Consider the following 18,873-nt stretch of genomic DNA (forward strand, 5'->3'; position numbering starts at 1 on the left):
CAAAAGTTAGTTTTCAATGGAGATGAAAACAACTACAAACTCAGGTAAGTGTAGTTTCTGTGCCACCTATGATAGGCCTAAAGGACAAAATACTAGCCGGTTATACCCTGAAATGAATGCAGAATGCTACGCGGAGCTAATTCAGTTTCTAAATGACAAAAAGTCTCTCGTTGGTGATGAGAAAAGCAGCAGATGATGATAGCAAAGTTCTACAAATACGGCATCACTGAGCCAGTCAGGGTAAGCCCAGAATTATTGCCCTGTATACACAACTAACTTCCCTAAAGAAGGAGCCTAACGAAACTATTACAGACCATATTATCCAAGCTGAAAAGGCAGTAGCTTCCTTAAGAAATGCCAAAGAGGTAATTGGTGATGGGGTGATAATTACGATTCTAAAGGGCTTCTGGAATTGCACAAACATTTTTCCATAAATATGACATAGAGAAGTGAGGAATTAAAGTTTACTCAGTTAAACTAAACTACAAAGCTATGAAGAGACAGAAAAGTTCAACAGTAAACCAGAATCGCACAATGTGATGAAAGTGGACATATCATCAGTGATCTGCTATACGGACGTGGAAACCAAGATTTGGTGAGTCTTTTGACCCAAAGACACACTACATGGAGCTGCTAGCTGACAGAAGTAGGAGGAACAGTGTGGCATTGAAACGTGGTGACTCAGAGGTGTCTTTGCAGGACTCAGAAGGAAGATGTGTCACCGTCACACTGAGGAAGGCCTTTTTCATACCAATGTATCCTCAGAGCATATCCTCTGTAAAAGCAACCAGGCGGATGGGGCCAAAGTGATCTTCAAAGCAGGACAGAATGAGCTCATAAACAAAAATTGAACGTCTTCCACATAGAGGATCGTGACAGCCTGTACCACTTGAAATCAGAAAATAACCACCAATAATGTGTTGATGTGTTACTGATACGATGTCTGGTGTCCGGTGACAAAGTGAGTCTAACTTGTGATGTAAAAAATAGCATGAGATTTTGGGACATTATAATGTAGATGATGTATCAAAATGACCAGATGTGGTACAGGGCATGAACATAGACCAAGATAGACTGTAGTATCTGCACATAGGGGAAATTCACCAACAGCAGAAACAGGAAACTGATGTAAAAGCTACTGAGCCCCTGGAGCTGGTATATACTGTACTGGCAGGTCCCGTTAAGCCAACCAGTCTAGATGGTTATAAGTATGCCATTTCATTCACAGATGATTTTTCAGGGACAGTGTCTGTTTCTCCTTATAAACAAGAGTGAAACAACATTAGCAACCGAAAAGTTTCTTGCAGACAGCACACAGTATGGGAGTGTCAAATGTAGCGCATCAGATAACTGCACAGAATACACAGGTGATGCTTTTCAGTCACTTTTTAGGGATATAGGCACAAGACGGCATACTCTCCCCATCAAAATGGTACAGATGAGAGACAGTGGAGGACCCTTTTTCAAATGGGAAGGTGTCTATTATTAGAGATGGGATTACCAAAAAGGATTGTGGCCTTGCGCTGTTCAAAATGCTGCTCATATTTGTAACAGTGACAGGATTAAAAATTACCCCTACTTCATATTAACAGGAAGGAAGCCAGTTTTCTCAAAAATGTGGGTGTTTGGATCAGATTGTTACACATACAGTCATGATCATAAGAAACCGGACTGCAGATGTGAGAAAGGAATGTTTGTGGGGTACAGTAAGAACAGCCCAGCATACCTGGTCGTACAGAAAAACTGTGGAAACATAGACTGGTAAAATTCATTAAAAACAACACACACAAACTGATTAATGTGATTCAGAAATCCAGGGATACAAAGGCCTAGTAGTGAGAATAGTTCTGATGTACCACAGAGTGAGGATAGTACAGACAATCAGGTCCTATGTGGGAACAAAGAGCAAAAAATGCAAACATAGATGATACAGATGTATCACAACATGAAGAGACTACGGAAAATGTAGTCGTAGATGAGAATGAAAACAGTACAGATACAAAACCTATGCACAGCCAAAACCACCGCTACCCAAGAAAAGAAAAAAGAGCTCAAAAATACTTGGAGGATTATCTACCAGACTTTAATGATAATGACGCAACCAACACAAGTATTGAGAGTCCCCCAAATGATACAATCCTTGTAATAATCTGAATGGACGATCTAATCATTGACACCGACAATAATGATGTACTCAACAGATTCAAAGAAACCATGAAATCCAAGTTCAACATGAACGATCTGTGGAAAATATTGTACTTCTTGGGCATACAGTTTGAACAAAAGGGAAAGAAAATCTAAATAAATCAGAAAAGGTATCTCCTAAAGTGCTTGAAAGGTTTGGAATGTCAGATTGCAAACCCAGATCCACCATGTGAGTAAAAATTGGAATGTGTCACAAATGAGGAGGGTGACGAAAAATGAGGTTGTCAACTTGAAAGAGTATCATGAGATTATGGGCAGTCTGATGTGGACCTTTGAGGCTGAATACATCAATCTAAAGCAACCACTACTCAGGAAAGCCTTTATCTAACCCAACTGTTGGCATGGAAAAGTTGTTCATGGAGTAAATGAGGGTACCATTGCACTAAGAATCCAGTGAACAGACAGGTCCAAACACATTAATGTAAAATACCACTTCATTCATGAAGTACTCAGTGAGGGTAAACTACTACTGCCCATCAGAAGACATGATCGCAGACATATTGAAAAAACCTGTAGCAAAGATTGTAAAAATCAAAAGGTGGTTCCTTGGAAATTAATTGTATGGTGATAGAATTTGTTTTAAGATGATGAGAACAATCAGGGTTATTAGGTTGTATGTTCTCATCTGCAATATTATTTATATATATATATATATATATATATATATATCAAGTTGTATTATCTCATTTGTTCTTGATATGGTCTTGATATGATATGGTCCCATAATATATGGTTTACAGTTTATTTTATTTTGGTGTGCACTTGTATTGTAAGTCATATGTCCTTTTTTCTGTGATGTGATTTTCTATGTGACTGTCATGATTTTATTTCTTCTTTGTATACAGCGCACTTTACATTATTTCGCATTTGAGTTGAACACATGCCATGGCGCTCATGTCATAGCTAAACTGATGTGTTTACAGTGCTGTGAAGAACAGAAGAAATGTACTGAACCAGATGGTATATTCTGTATGATCCTTGCTATATATGGATAAAGAAGCTGAAAATGCAACACCTGACTGTAGAGAAAATGTTTTGTCAGGCAACTGAATTCGGACGTTTTTTCATGTAGTACTGATGAAATGGCAGCAAGCTGGAGGAGAAGCTCTGTCTTGAATGCATTTGAGGAACAACATTCCCTTCCCATCCCTTCCAATGGATGAATATACACTATTTAAAACTGTAGTAGTTAGTGAAAGCGACACTATACCCACCCACCAGGACATCTGTACACCACCAGGGATTATAAAGAATTAAATAATAGAAGACAGTATAACTGAGGTTAAAAAACAGTGCCTCAATCCTAGTTTGAAAATAATGTAAAATACAATCTGAACAGAGAGCTGTACACAGTGCATTACCAACACTAAAACTCTACTTAGGAAAAGAGTCATGTTTTCAACAAACTCCATCCATACAAATTTGTTCCTGGAAGGATAAGGCTGATTATATTCTATATTTGCTTAATTTAACAGAAATTATAAAACTGCAGTACCTTGTTGAGTCTAGTCAAACTTTATTTTGATAGCACATTTAAAACAACCACAGTTGACCAAAGTGCTGAAAAGGCTTAAAAATACCCAAATGAATGAATGAATCTAAAAATAAATGACAAATATGAATAAAAGAAAACTGTAAACATTATAACAATAGATGAATTGCAGTATAGATTTGATGCAGCCATTGCAAAGGCTCGATTGCCTACATTTTTGTGCCTGGATCTTGGAACATCCAAGAGCATCTGGTTGGTCAACCTCAGTGCTCTAACTGGAGTATGAATATGCAGGAATTCTGCTAGATAAGGTGGTGCCAGCCCATTTAAAATGTAAAAATAAGCAATAAAAGTTTCTCTTACCAGTTAGAAAACGAGCAGCTGCATTTTGTACTAACTGCAGATGATAAAGTGGGGGACTGTTCTACACATATAAAGAATTTTGGAGATCATTAAAAACTCCTGTGACCATTTATTCCTCTTAGCATATTTTTCTACTAACGTAATGTCACTTATGTAGGAGAAACAGCACAACACTTACTTTTACTATAAAAAGCTGTATAAAAGTATTTAGTTCATATTTGTGATGATTTGCCTCATACTATATATTGGCACCATTATTCAAATAAATGTTACTTAACACCACTGCAGCAGCTGTGTATGGTTCCTCCCTATTCCACCCTATAAGGAAATTTACTATACACTCAATCTTCCTCACTTGAACAACAGGCAAGTGACTCTTGCGTTTGAGATCTATTCAATCACAATTTGTTTTGGTTAAAGTCAATGTGAGAATTAATTCCAATGATTTGGAAAAAATGATAGCAAGATAAAAGCCTACAGATAGGATACAGGTATGGTGCAAATAAGATGTTACAGTTGGCCTGCTACGTTATGTGTTAATGAGAATGTATTTACTTAACACAGAATTAAAAGAAAACTGATTTGACAGGCATACACAGTAGCAACAACACTGAATTAGAAATGCAATAGAACGTTGGTTGATGGTTATAGAACAATACGTGCAATTAATGTCTTCCCACAGACATACATGCCAGTGGTCAGTTTGCAAGGTGACTGAAGCAGTAGTTCTATAATAGAGTTTAAGACTGTTTTCTGGGGACTGGGAGGCAAAGGTTCAAATCCCACAATAGGGTACCTCTTCTGTAAGTTGAAGTGATAGTAAGAGATAAGTAAGTGAGCTTTTGCTTTAAGGTCAGGTATTGTTTTAGATGCCTACCTGGCCTGATGTGGCGCACTGTGGCAACGTGGTCCTAACACCTGTGGAGGTACGGTACAGTAGCTGCCCCTGTGACAACACCAAACCCTGCCCCCTGGGTAGGAAGTCCCAACCCCTTCCCTTGTGACAGTATAGCTAAATTAAAATGTCCCTTGCAGACTTCAGTCGTATATACTGTGATGGGTTCACAGACATCCCAAGCTGCAGAAAGTAATTTCAGGGAGGTCCATTCCGAGGGTAGGGGGGGGGGGGCTTACACTAGGTGTCTGTGCGGGGCGGGGGTGAGATCGGTCTAATCAGCGACAACACAGAGTTATAAGGACGCTTTGCTCTCACACGCGCTGCATTTATAATCACACAAACACACACACACACACACAAGCGCGCAGTGAGTCACTCTCTAGTGCGCGCTCTTGGATTCCGCGAGATTATGTCTCATTTGCGAGCGTCATAGAGACGCTATCAATATGCGGGAGACTCCCGAAACTTCCTGGGGAGTTGGGATGTCTGGGTTCACCATCATCACGTCAAGTCTGTGAGAGCATAGGGGATAAAATGGTCTCTGTTATAAAAACCAATACCGATACTTCCCGATATTACACTTTTAGTTACATAAAATGTTCCTGTGGTCAAAAAGTGCGAGTAGATGTCCCACCAAGGAGTCAAGCAGTTGTCATTAAAAAAGCCCCTCATAAGTGTTGTTTTTTTCATTTCACCTGCATGCCGAAAGTACCTCTAGCAGAACTGTGTGATGTTTTGTAAAATAATTTGTGTTTTCCCCAATGTCAACCCTCCTCATTGTTCCCTCTGTCCCTCCCCTCCTCTCCCTCTGCTCCTGCTCTGGTGCCCTGCCCTCCTCTCATCCAGCTGAGTGAGGTGGAGGTGAACGGACAGATTGAGCAGGTATGTGAGCAGGTCTACAGTGAGATGCAATCCCAGGCCATGGAGGCTGCCATGGACAGCATGGATACCATGGACACCATGGACACTCTGCCCATGCCAGGATGCTTCAGAATGAGGAGTCACAGCTATGTGAGGGCGATTGACCAGGGCTGCGAGGGGGAGGAAGAAGGAGAAGGAGGGAGACCGCTGCTCCTGCTACCGTCCTCCCCACCACGCACATCTGCCACCACCGTCAGGACCATCCAGAGCAGCACAGGTAGGATATAAGGTTAGGGATAGATGTGAACTCTGGATGTGATTTTTTTCTTTTTCCTTACCACAGTGTAGTCCGGCTGCAGACCCAGATGTCACAATGCTCTGTATAGGAAGAATTTTGAAAGTATGCATCCACTAGAAAGAGTGCACATACAGACAAGTGACAAAGATATGATAAGAATAAATATCTGTATATATAATATGGAGTCTCAATTCAGTCATATTTCAATTATGAAATATGATATTGTGAAAAAATAAAACAGTTTTTTAAAATTCAGTCTATTATTATGAAATGTTTTACGTTATTATGAAATATTCTCGATTATTATGCAATATTTTCCTTTTTTATGAATATAATTTGATCATAATTTAATCTTGCACATTTTTACAATAACATAGTTTATTTCCAAATGGCGTTTTTCTTAATGGCCTTTTTATTTCATAATGGTGTGTTTCAGCAGAATGACTCTGTCTGCCAATCAGAGACAGTGGGTTGAACCTGCACAGTGATTGGCCGGTCCTTCTGCCTTTGGCTCTGATATCACTATTTTCCCAGAATGCCTGTGTTAACTTTCGGTGAACAACCAGCACACAGCTACATATGGCAACTCCACTGTGACAAACTACTTTACTATGCCAATATACATAGTCCACCGGTATATTTCCTCAGCTGCTAAATAAACTAGTTAGTTTCTTAATGATTCTACAGCACCACCTGGTGGCAGAATTTATACAACGCTTAACTTGTGCATGAACCAATTGCAATTCTATTTCATAACTGAATTATGACTAAATTGGGACTCCATAGATACAGTTTCTTTTTAGCAGTTTGTTAAATAGCTGTGATATTTAGTCTTTAGATTTGTGTACATGGCCACACATTTTCATTTTTTGTGACATTTAGCACAACTTTCAAACAAATGTATTTGAATCGGAAGTATCTTTTTTGTTGGTTGTTCAGTTCTCTGGACTGAAGGAATAAACCTGGCTGGGGAAAGTGAAAAAATGAGAGAAAATTACTTTCTGCTTCCCATCATGATTTCATTGTGCATGCAACCAGCCAGAAGCTGATGGGTTACTGTGAGCAGGGCCAGCTCTAGCCATTTTGGTGCCCTAGGCGAGATTTGTTTGGTCAAACCCAACAGAAGGTCATGGTTTGGACCTTAGTATTCTTTTTGTCTTCACACCTTGAACAAAATGAGTGAGTGAGTGAATAAATAAATAACTAAAAAAGAATGTTGACACACTTTAAATAAACACATAAAAGGGTTCACTCTAAAACAAAAGTGACCATGAAAAAAATGGGGATTAACTGAAACAGGTATTTTTTGTAAAGGTCCTTCACAGTTCTTCTGTCTAATATTTCTGAACACGGACATGACAAGAATGATGCAAGCGTGAAAAGACACTTGGCAGAACCGTCTTTTTGGAGTCTGTTTCCATCTGTTGGATATTCTTTGGAACACAGCCAAATTAAGCTAGACAGTTAGCCTGCCACAGAGCAGGCTTTGTCTGCAGCATACGTTTATTAGTCCCACGGTGGGGAAGCCTGGGTATACCCATGCTCTCATTCGAGCGAGATTCTACTTCACTCAGAAAGTTAGCATGGCCACCAAGACGAAATTTTCGCCTGAGATAGGGAACCAATCACAGAACGGGGAGGCGGGCTCAAGACGATGACGACCGTAGAGCGACTCTGTTTACATCCAGCATGGCGGCCATGGAGGTGCAGCAACCGTTCGAAGCAGCAGTAGATTGTGTGCTAAAAAAATTGGAAGGCAAGTTCACTTTGAAAATAGAACAAAAACCTGCGCTACATGATTTCCTTCATAAACAGGAAGTGTTCACCCTGCTCCCTACAGGCTCTGAATACATCATCGTCTATCGTTGATATAATTGGCTGTAAGTTTGTAGCGTACAGAAGCATTTGATCGACATTCGTTGATCCTGCCTTAAATACGAGGAAATGAACGGCTCCTCCCCTGACCCTACCTCAATCTCATGAGATTGTGATGCGGACTGGTGTTAGCCAGGCTAGAAATGTACAGTATTGTAGCAGCAAGTGGAGAGCAAAAATAGAAAGAGCGTCAATAAAAAGAATAAAGATCATTAAATAATAAGTGAGTACATAGGCAATAAAAACAATAGTAGTAAAAAATATAGTCAATAAAAATTTGATATTGTAATTGCATGGATTTTAAAGTTAAAAAAGAATATTACACAGTTGAACGTTGAAAGTTAGTTGAACAGTTGAAAGTAATAGTATACCTGAAATCAGCAAGGCTTATCCTTTATCCAGCATGTTGGAATACCCCTCTGATCTCTGATGATCATTATAAGTGATAAGGGGAAATTACTTGTGTTTTCTTGTGAAGAAATACTCATAATTTTTTATTATGACACATTTATTTTTAGACATTATTTATTAATTTAAGACAATTAAGATGCTGCTATATGGAATGCTCCTGAACTAAGTTTCGTTATTATATTGTTTTATCAGTGCAATGGCAATAAAGTATCGATTCTATTCTATTCTATTCTATTCTATTCTATTCTATTCTATTCTAACTGGTATTGTCTCAAGATAACAAAGCCTGTTTTTTTGAGATACAAATTAATTAACTTTTGATCCTGAGATAAAAAAAATTGCAAGTTAGTTAGGCAGGCTTCAGTACACACACAAAACAGAAGCAAACCATGAGTCATGATAGGCTTCCATATTTTGATGATTAAGGCAATGTGGAATTGAATGGCGATTAAATACCAGTAAGGTCACAGACCTGTGATGTGTAGTGTGGAAGTTCTGAATCAGGGACAATATCAGTTCATAATTGTTGTCTCTGCTGTAACTCATGTTTAATCATTTCTCATTGTTTTTCAGATTTTCCTCTGGTCCTTTGCTTGTATGATAATTGATGGGCTGTTGCCATTGGTTTTGAGTTTTGGAATAGTGTTCAGATCTGTGAGGATGAAAAATATCAGCTCCCCAGTTCTCTCAGGAACGCTGACAATTAACTTGCCACCAGTTTCCATTTCAAGATGTCCCTCTGTGGAGTCTCATGAGATACAGTACTTCTAGTGGATTTTCATTTATTTTTTTTACATCTAGTGTAAATAGTACAAACAGGTAAAACCATCAGCTGGTGGGAAATCACTCTTTGTTTGCCTCTTAAAGGAGAATGCTGGTATCCTGTACTGTTGTTACACATGAGATACACAAACACAGGACAAGGACAGGTTGGTGTGGTAAGAAAAGAGTTTTAATTGTGGAGGAGGATCTGGATGAAGGACTGATGGCAGGGAATGGTCCGGTGACAGCAGGGGTGAGTGATGGTAATGATGTTGAGTAGTAGAGAGTGAGGGGCAGTGTAGCATGTAGGTGTAACTTAGAGGTTCGGAGAAACCCTTAAATAGCGAGTCTACATCGGTGCAGTCTTAGGATCATCCTAATATGAAATGTTTATGCGACATACAATTGTAAGAGTTCTGTCTTTCTACTTTGTCAAGTACTTTACATCAAACACAGAAATGCTGCGACACTTTGTACAAGCTTTCGTCTTCTGCAAGCAGCTACCCTTTTTTCTTATAACCTGTGAAAGAGTATAAGATAAATCTGTTTCTATGGTGACGACTGTTTCCTTGTTGTGGTAGAGTGGCAAGGGCATCCCATAATGTGGCTATCCATTAATAGCCTCCACCTTCATAAGAAGTGTCCTCCACAGCAGGGAGTGTAACTTAATTTGGAATGACACTTGATGGTGAAGTGTAGAGGCTGGTTTGGGATTGGGCCAGAGAGAGATTGGGAAGGGGAGCACTGGGAACACTGGGAAGAGAAAATGAAAGGAAACACATCTTCGGGGGACACAGCCACAACATAACAATAGTATTCTGGCTGCTGTTTCACAGGCGTTCACATGTGAGACTACAAAAACACTGGACAAATTGACATTGACAGCTATCAAAAACATTTGTAGGTGACCCTGCAGTCGGTGGTAGCGTTTACAGCAAACAATTATTTCACACATAATGTCTGTAGGTTTGCTGTGATGTGTGTGTGTGTGTGTGTGTGTGTGTGTGTGTGTGTGTGTGTGTGTGTGTGTGTGTGTGTGTGTGTGTGTGTGTGTGTGTGTGTGTGTGTGCGTTCAAATGAGACCTTTATACTTTTTTACCATGTAGCTTGAAATGGACAACCAGGATTCCTCTTGAAACAATGTAGGCCATTGATTTAACAGGGAGCAGTTCAAATCTCATTATTCTGCCTTTATTTTAATCTGGACTGCAGTTTTCGTAGATTACACAAGCAGATAACTGTGCTTACTGGAGTGATCCCTTTGGGTGGTGAGCCAGTCAGACTGTTCTTCTTTAGCTTGCCTGAGTCAGGCAGATATTTCATGAAAATCGTTTTAGATTTTAAATGACACAGCTTTCTGCTTACCTCTTTAAATCTCTGAATTGCATCATGCCATAACATGAGAGTGTAAACATCATGCTGATTTAAAAGTGTGTCTGAAAGGTTTGACAGAGTTTGCAGTCCAATTGAACATCATGCAATTGCACACATAAAGCATTAGAAAATGCTCCGGGTTGCAGTTTAGTGCATATCTGCACTCTGCTGTGCACAGTAACAATGAACCAGAAAGATAATCTTGTAAAAACTAAAAAAGAAAGGCCGTCTTCATCTGTGGTATTCAGATGAGAACACGCCAGAGTGGATGCCACAAGGGACTTAGTGTCGACTGTTTGGTATTAGGATTGTCTTTTATTTTCAAAGTGCTCAACTAGAGATGACCTACATTTGCTGCTCCTCTGGGGATTCTTATATTAACCAAGAGCAAACATGGACACACACGGACGGACACACACACACACACACACACACACGCACGCACACACGCACGCACGCACGCATGCATGCACACACACACACACACACACACACACACACACACACACACACACACAAAAGCCCACATATGTATGCATTATTCACTCATGAACACTTGCACATTCTTCTGCAGTCATACAGTACAGTAGATGCTCAGCTCTGTTTCCAGATGACTGCAGATTGTGTTGATAAATGGTGCTCCAATGTCTACTGAACTGAACTATTCACTCAGGCCTATTGTACAACTCAATTATCACCACAGGACCTTAACGGCTTCATTTGACATTTTTAATTGTTGACTCATTTGCAGCATGGTATACAAGATCAAACATGAGTTCTGACCCAAAAGGCCAGAAAAGACAAGAGAAAACATGTTGTCTCCTTGTACAGAATATTTATAGATGCAGATAATATTTTATTACTTTGACACTTTTGTAGTTGTTTGAACATGTCATTGATGTTACCCAGTGGAAACTGACCAAGCTGCATTTAGCCTGCTACAAAACCATGAACCTCTGTATGTTTACCTGATAGCAATTTAACATGTTGGTCTCACGTCTGAATAATCACCCTGGTTACATTCATGTAAAAGTTACGACTGCAGTCTTACTTAATATTAGTAACACTCCTATATGACTTTCAACATTGCACAAGTCTGAACAGTTGAATAAACTAGGACACACCCTGAAAGAGACTGAGGAGATCAATCTTCTCATGTCAGGTCAGTCTATATGAACTAGTTTCTCCTTGCAGCAGAGAAGGTGAAAAAATAACGTTGTTTTTATTGTTTTAGCGATATATTGTATAAAAACAGACAGGGTCATCTACTGCAATGTGAAATGCTACATGTAATTTAAAACAGATAACATGAAGGATCTGGGCTAGTAGATTGGGTTTGGGGGGTCCATTGTCTTCATAGCTGTCCTTTGAGGTACCCTCCATGAGAGGGAGTATTTCTCCATACATTTACAAAGTCCACTTCCTCTCTACTATTTTCACGAATGCCAACTGTTGAATACATGGATATCCAGCTTTACATACAGAATACGAGTACTTTGAGTATAGCAACTTAACATCCTGTCATTCAGTGTTTGTGCACATGAGACTTTATCAAATATGCAGCAGAATCCACTTTCTAGTCATTTTAGATGATGAAATTGACAGTTGATTCACAGAGAGAAGTGGGGGCGAGCGTCACCAGCACTCATGATGGTCATTAAAGACTAAAAACTTTCAATTCATCAGTGATGCATTGAAAAATTCATGAGTGAAATTCATCAGTGAAGCAGACTGTGAAAGAACAAGTCTCCTTCCTGGCTGTCATATTTTGAACCCTTCAACCCTCCTCCTCATGCAATGGTTGCCAAATACCACATGAGCATTGTCCTGTCACGTCTGACCAAGGAGCTAGGAGGGAGGATATTTACACATTTTGTACACCACATCAGTAGTTAGTCCTAACCCTTAACCCTTCATTTTATGACAAGAAATGAATTGTGTAAACAGTGGAAACGATGTAGAACATGATATAACATAAAGTAACACCAACAACATTGTAGGAAAACACATGAACTGATTCTGTTCCTGGGTATTAACAGTATCTTTTTTCTTCTTTGTCTTAGTTCTTTGCTTCTGTTGTCCACAACAGGTACCTCTGCATTAAGGCTACTAGGACTTTCAAAGGGAAGTTACCATATTTGGCCTTCTGTGCATGTCTGCACTGTATGTACATTTCTCTTTTGTATGGACACATCCTATAAACAAATAATCCCACACAGTTTATTTTTGTTGTCATTTTAAATGATTCGACTTAGGTGATCACAGAGCAGTCCATTAGAGCTGAATCAGTAGAGCCTGTTCCATCATGCATTTTAGTGTCAGCTTCCTGCTGTGGTTTATAGATGATGCAACAAAGCAGTGTGAAAGCTGAAGCATAATGACCTGTGGTTAATAAGAGGGAAAGAACAAAGGTGAGTTCACTACAGAGAAATAAGATAGCAAAACAGAAGACCAATATGACTTAGTGAGTAAGAAAGACAGAATCAGATTTTGCGACAGTAAAATGTAACTTAAATGAGGTCAGGCTGAGTTAAAAAGCGGCAGGCTGATGAGTTGTGTAAGCCCAGTTAATCACCTTCTCTCATTGTGCTTCCTCACAGATCCAACTTTCCCACCAGCCATCTCTGTGATTTTCATTCAGCTGCTGAGGATTTGACAGCAGCTGTATAACTGTCTTCATATTCACATAAAGGGAAAAGTGTGAGAGATTAACTTTCATGTAATACGTTCTAAAAAGCTTTTCATCAAAAGGCTGTCTCTCATACAGTGCATACTGTGTAGAGTGTCTATTTACAGGTGAAGTCGGAAGATTAAATACACATAAGCCAAGTACATTGAAACTCAGCTTTTCACAATTCCTGACATTTAAATCCTAGTATTTTCCTGTCTCAGGTCTGTTAGGATCACTACTTTATTTGATTTTAGAATGTGAAATGTCAGAATAATGGTAAAAATAATTATTTATTTCAGCTTTTATTTCTGTCATCACATTCCCAGTGGGTCAGAAGTGTACATACACTTAGTTAGCATTTGATAACACTGCCTTTAAATAGTTTAACTAACGTTTTAAGGTCCCCTTTCACAAGACTGCCACAATAAGGTGCTGGAATTCTGGTCCATTCCTCCTGACATACTGGTGTAACTGAGTCAGGTTTGTAGGCCTCATTGCTCAGGCTTTTTTTCTTTAAGTTTCACAAATGTTCTGTTGGATTGAGGTCAGGGTGATGGCAACACCAATACCTTGACTTTGTTGACCTTAAGCCATTTTGCCACAACTTTGGAAGTATGCATGAATCTAAGTCCATTTGGATGACCCCTTTGTGACCAAGCTTCAAGTTCCTGGCTGATATCTTGAGCTGTTGCTTCAATATATCCACATATTCCTGATGATACTGTCTATTTTGTGACATGCACCAGTCCCTCCTGCAGCAAAGCACCCCCACCACATGATGCTGTTGTGCTTCACAGTGGGGATGGTGCTCTTCGGCTTGCAAGCCCCCCTCTTTTACCTCTAAACGTCACAATAGTCATTATGGTCAAAGGGCCTGATTTACTAAGATACCGAATAAAGAATACTAAATTGCGTGTGCAGTGCAACAGATTGCACGTTTAGTCAGCGTGCGTTTTGTGGGTGATCTACTAAGAATAACTGTGTAAATGAAAACAGGTGCAACAGGTGCAGACGGCAATGATTTAAATGAGGGTTTTGTGTCTTAATGGAGAGTTTGGACGAGCAGAAAGCTGCAAGAACAAAATGAAATTTGATCCCATGGAATTAGTGGTTTTAGTGGAAGAGGTTAACAACCATATTGAGTTTTAGCAAAAAAAATATTACCAGAAAACCCAACATATGGGAGAGTATTTGTGACAAAGTCAATGCTGTTAGTAAAATATTAACACGGGTGGAAAAAACCTGTCCTGTCTGTCATTGTGTCTCCGTCTCCTCCTCTCTACAGTAACAGCTGGTTAATACCTGTCCTTCAAAGGTATTATTTATAGACACAGTTAGCGTCAGAAATAATACCTTCAGGTTTGGTAAATCACAATGCGTGTGCTATATAACATATTTACATTTTCTCCTCTCTGTATTTTACACACTGGGGTTGAAACGTCTCATATTACATATTATTCATTATGACAAACGTACTAAATGGACAGCGCGTACTATCTTGCACAGTTGAAAGATGCAAACCTCATTGCGCTGCGTTAGTAGATCAGCTTATTGTGGATGATGTCAAGTTTTCACATGTTTCTACACACGCAGACCTTTAGTAAATCAGACCCAAACAGTTCAATTTTTGTTCTACAATTTCTACAGAAAGTAAGATCTATGTCCCCATATGCAGTTGCAAACTGTAGTCTGGCTTTCTTAATGGCAGTTTTATAGCAGTGGCCTTTCAGGTTACATTAATATGGAATTTGTTTTACTGTGCATATAGATGCGTTTTCTACCTGTTTCCTCCAGCATCTTCACAATATCCTTTGCTGTTGTTCTCTCTATAATGGCTGTGTGGTTCCATGATGATTATACTTTCGTAATATCGTTCGTACAGATAAACGTGGTACCCTCAAGTATTTGGAAATTGTTCCCAAGAATGAACCATAATTTATTTTCTAAGGTATTGTCTGATTTTTTCAAATTTCCCCATAGAGCCACTGCATTGAGGCCTCAAAATACATCCTCAGTTGACTTATATGATGCCAAGACATGATGGCATTTTGTCTGGAATTTTCAAAGCAGTTTAAAGGCACAGTTAACTTAGTGTAGGTAAACTTCTGACCCACTGGAATTGTGATATAGTAATTTATGAGTGAAATAATCTGTCTGTAAACAATTGTTAGAAAAATGACTTGTTTCATGCCAAAGTAGATGTCTTAACCGACTTGCCAAAACTATAGTTTGTTAACAACAAATATATGGTGAGATTTAAAAAAAGAAAAAAAAGAAAAAGAGTTTTAATGTTTTCAACTTAAGTATAAATTTGTCAGTGGAAAGCTTTTAATATGAGGTAACAGTAGCAAGAAATGTTGGGTTTTCATCAGCAGTGACTTAACACGTCTCTAATACAGACTGTTCTTTACAGAGTCCAGGATTATGGTTAATCTGATGATATAGCAACAGTGTTCCCTCCTCTTTACCTTTTCCAGTTTCACTCTATTCGCCTCAGCATAGTTTCCTTCTCACTATACTGTGACTCAAACTTATATGGACCATTCATTTTCTAGATGTTTGGTCTTCTGATTGGAGCACCTCATCATATTTGCTGCACTGCGATTAAAATTCAGGGGTTACCACGCAGGGTGCCAACCTGCTCATCAAGAGGAAACTAATCATAGTCATAGGGTAGTCAGTCACTTGGGGTATAAGCACACATTGGTATATGAGCGTGTGAAGAGTAGCTCCTGATGAGCAGGTTGGCACTTCGCATGGCACCCTCTACCATCATCGGAAGACTGGAAAGGCACTGTATAAAATGCAGCCAAGCAAAGGAGCTGACATTGACCTGACATTGATTCTGGTGCATGCAGGCCTGTAGAGCTGGAGGCACTTGGCCAAGATGGAGATAAATGTATGTGAGCAGGTGAAGGGCAGGAAGTAAAGCTGTTACAGATGTCCACTGCACAAGGTCATGCTCCTGAATGTGAGACTCATAAATGTTTTTGTCTAGCTTGACATAGAGGATCAACTTGGTGACTTCAGGCAAAAGTTTTCTCACAGACTGCTAAAGGCTAAACAGAAGAAGGGAATTTGAAGTATTCAAGCTTAAAAGGAAATTCTGTTTTATTTCCCATAAATGTGTCAACAGTAGTTCTAAGACGTAAGTTAGCATTGAGCAGCTCTGTCATAGAGGTTCAGGGAAACAGGGACTCACACAAAACTACATACATTTGGACATGCTGACAGCCATCATTGCTAACTGCACAGGGATCTCCTGTGTATCACTTTGCATGTTGGTCTGGTAACATGTGAGGCTGTAAATAGCTTAGCATGTGTTCATGATGTTAAAATGTTAACTATAAACAGATATGTTTACAACAGTTATAGAACAATTACATTATAGTTTATAGACCCACTTCCTGCTTCACATTGTAGTTGTGTTCACACATCTAATTAACAGATCTCAGCTGTTACTTTGGTGAACAAATGTTAAAATAACTGATAAAAATGATAGAAATGATGATCAATACTATGAAAAATAGATGAGCTAAAAAGACAGCTACCCCCATTTTGAATTGAATGGGACAGAGTTGTAGTAAGCTGAAAAATATTCTTTAACATGAATCTGTTTTGTTGTTTTTTTTTTGTTTCTTATCTCAATATCTTTTTTCATGCTATTCAACCTGGAACCTCCTTAGAAATAGTGCCACCGCCTAAAAAGGTTAACATACATTCCTGGTTATTGCCTCAGCCAACCAACGTCTCAGCACATCACAAGTCAGTCAGAGACTGACTTCCACAGCCAAGGGGCTAAAGACCCATCTTTCAAAATAAGCCCCAGTGAACCATTGGCATTGTGCTGATACATCAGAAACTGAATGATGAGCTACCCTGACCCTGTCTAAAAACAACCTAAATATTCTGCTGACACTCGAATTGTGACAAGCCAGCTCTGTCTGGAGAGGAAGACAAGGAGAGGTGACTGGTTCAGGACTGATTCAACAGAGACAAGGGATTGAGTGAGGGGGGGGGGCTGTAAAAAAAAAAAGTCCTTATATGAGGATCATCCTCATATACCATGTTTAGCCTTGAGGCACTTTCACAGCCAACGCAGTTTGCTTCTTACTCTAAGGATCAGGGGGAGGCTGAAGACTGATGTAGGCAATGATTACTTTAATTTTTCTGTAACAGTAGAGGATTTCACCCCACACACACACACACACACACACACACACACACACACACACACACCGAGTTATCACTATTAACTTTATATTTATTCCTCTACTCCTTGTTTTCTCATGTTACTACAAACCTCTATCTGCTGACATCTTTATTAAAAGCACAAATATATCAACAATTCCACATTTATCATTTCCAACAGGCTGCTTTGCCCATCCTGTAACCATTTATCTGTAATACAAAAGGTGCATGTTGACTAATTAATTAAGAATAAGCGTCAGAGAGGCAGTTAGAGCACATTCTGTAATCTCCAAGAAGCTTTGCACAGTCACTCCATGTGTCACTTGCAAAAGACACTTTAAACCTCAATAGGTTACCCTGTTTAAATAAAGATTTTAATAAAAGAAAGAATAGTCCCAGTACATACTTCTAATAAATCATCAGCTCAATTAACCCATGGGGGAAAAGTCAACAAAGTATTTGAGCAACAGTATTTAGAATATTGGACAGGTATTGGTGTTTATTATGTATAGTGAATTTAGTGAAATAGCTGGAGTGATGACATGTCTTGGTTCTTTTCAGTAGTGTGTGTGTGTGTGTGTGTGTGTGTGTGTGTGTGTGTGTGTGTGTGTGTGTGTGTGTGTGTGTGTGTGTGTGTGTGTGCATGTATGTGCACGAGAAATAGAGATAGAGACAGTGTTGTGTTGCTATATGTGGCCATTTATTGTTTTGCTAGCTGTTTTCCTCCCAGCAGGGCATTGATATTTAGATATATCAGCAGCTAGCTGCATAACGAACAAGCTGGTTTATTCCCCCCTCAGGCTGCATTTTATTTATAAACACACAAGCATAAATAAATGTCATTTCACGTCTATATTTGGATTTTCTGGAGCCACTGGCTAAATAAGAAGCATGGCTACACATTGTTAAACAATGATATGGATAAGAAGAAATTGCTCTTTTCCAGGCCAACATGGACTGAATGTGAAAGCGGATGTGTTGTACTGTATGTGGTGCACATGCGATGCACATGTAGTGACAGAAGTAGCTCCACCCCTGGGTCTGCAGAGGACTCTGGTGGTTTGCTTCAGTTTCTAAGCAGCAGTAATCCAACAAGGCTTTCACTTATCCACTTCACAAAATGGATTTCATTTCAACTGAGTGAGAGTAATTATCATAAATGTAACTTTTCATTCCTCCATAATCTCCTCCGCTATGTTACAGAGATTGAAAATCAATTATAGTAAACTGAATTCCATGCATGTATCAATTTCAGACTTTCAGCTTTGCAGAAAAAAAGAAAGTGTGAAGGAGGGATGTCAGCATGTTATCCTGATCATATTTATTATTTGACAGATCCCTTCCACCTGTATTGTTGAGCCAAAATGCATATTTTGAGAGTCAGTAAAAACTGTCTTTACACAAATTAGCAGTAAATTCAACTCAAGCATTGAATTCAATTAAATCTAAATCTAATTTTTTGGTGAGGGCTG

The 18,873-nt window shown here is 39.1% G+C and overlaps 1 protein-coding gene across 1 annotated transcript in view; it reads left to right on the plus strand.

Moving 5' to 3' along the window:
* The window catches only part of LOC133990717 (disks large-associated protein 1-like), a 72,412-nt gene that overhangs the window by 33,444 nt on the left and 20,095 nt on the right, over positions 1-18,873 (plus strand). The window contains exon 4 of the mRNA XM_062429117.1: positions 5,805-6,096. Within this exon, the coding sequence (XP_062285101.1) occupies positions 5,805-6,096 (292 nt within the window). The remainder of the gene's footprint in view (positions 1-5,804; positions 6,097-18,873) is intronic.

This window comes from Scomber scombrus, chromosome 11 (assembly GCF_963691925.1).
Source record: "Scomber scombrus chromosome 11, fScoSco1.1, whole genome shotgun sequence".
Lineage (NCBI taxonomy): Eukaryota > Metazoa > Chordata > Actinopteri > Scombriformes > Scombridae > Scomber > Scomber scombrus.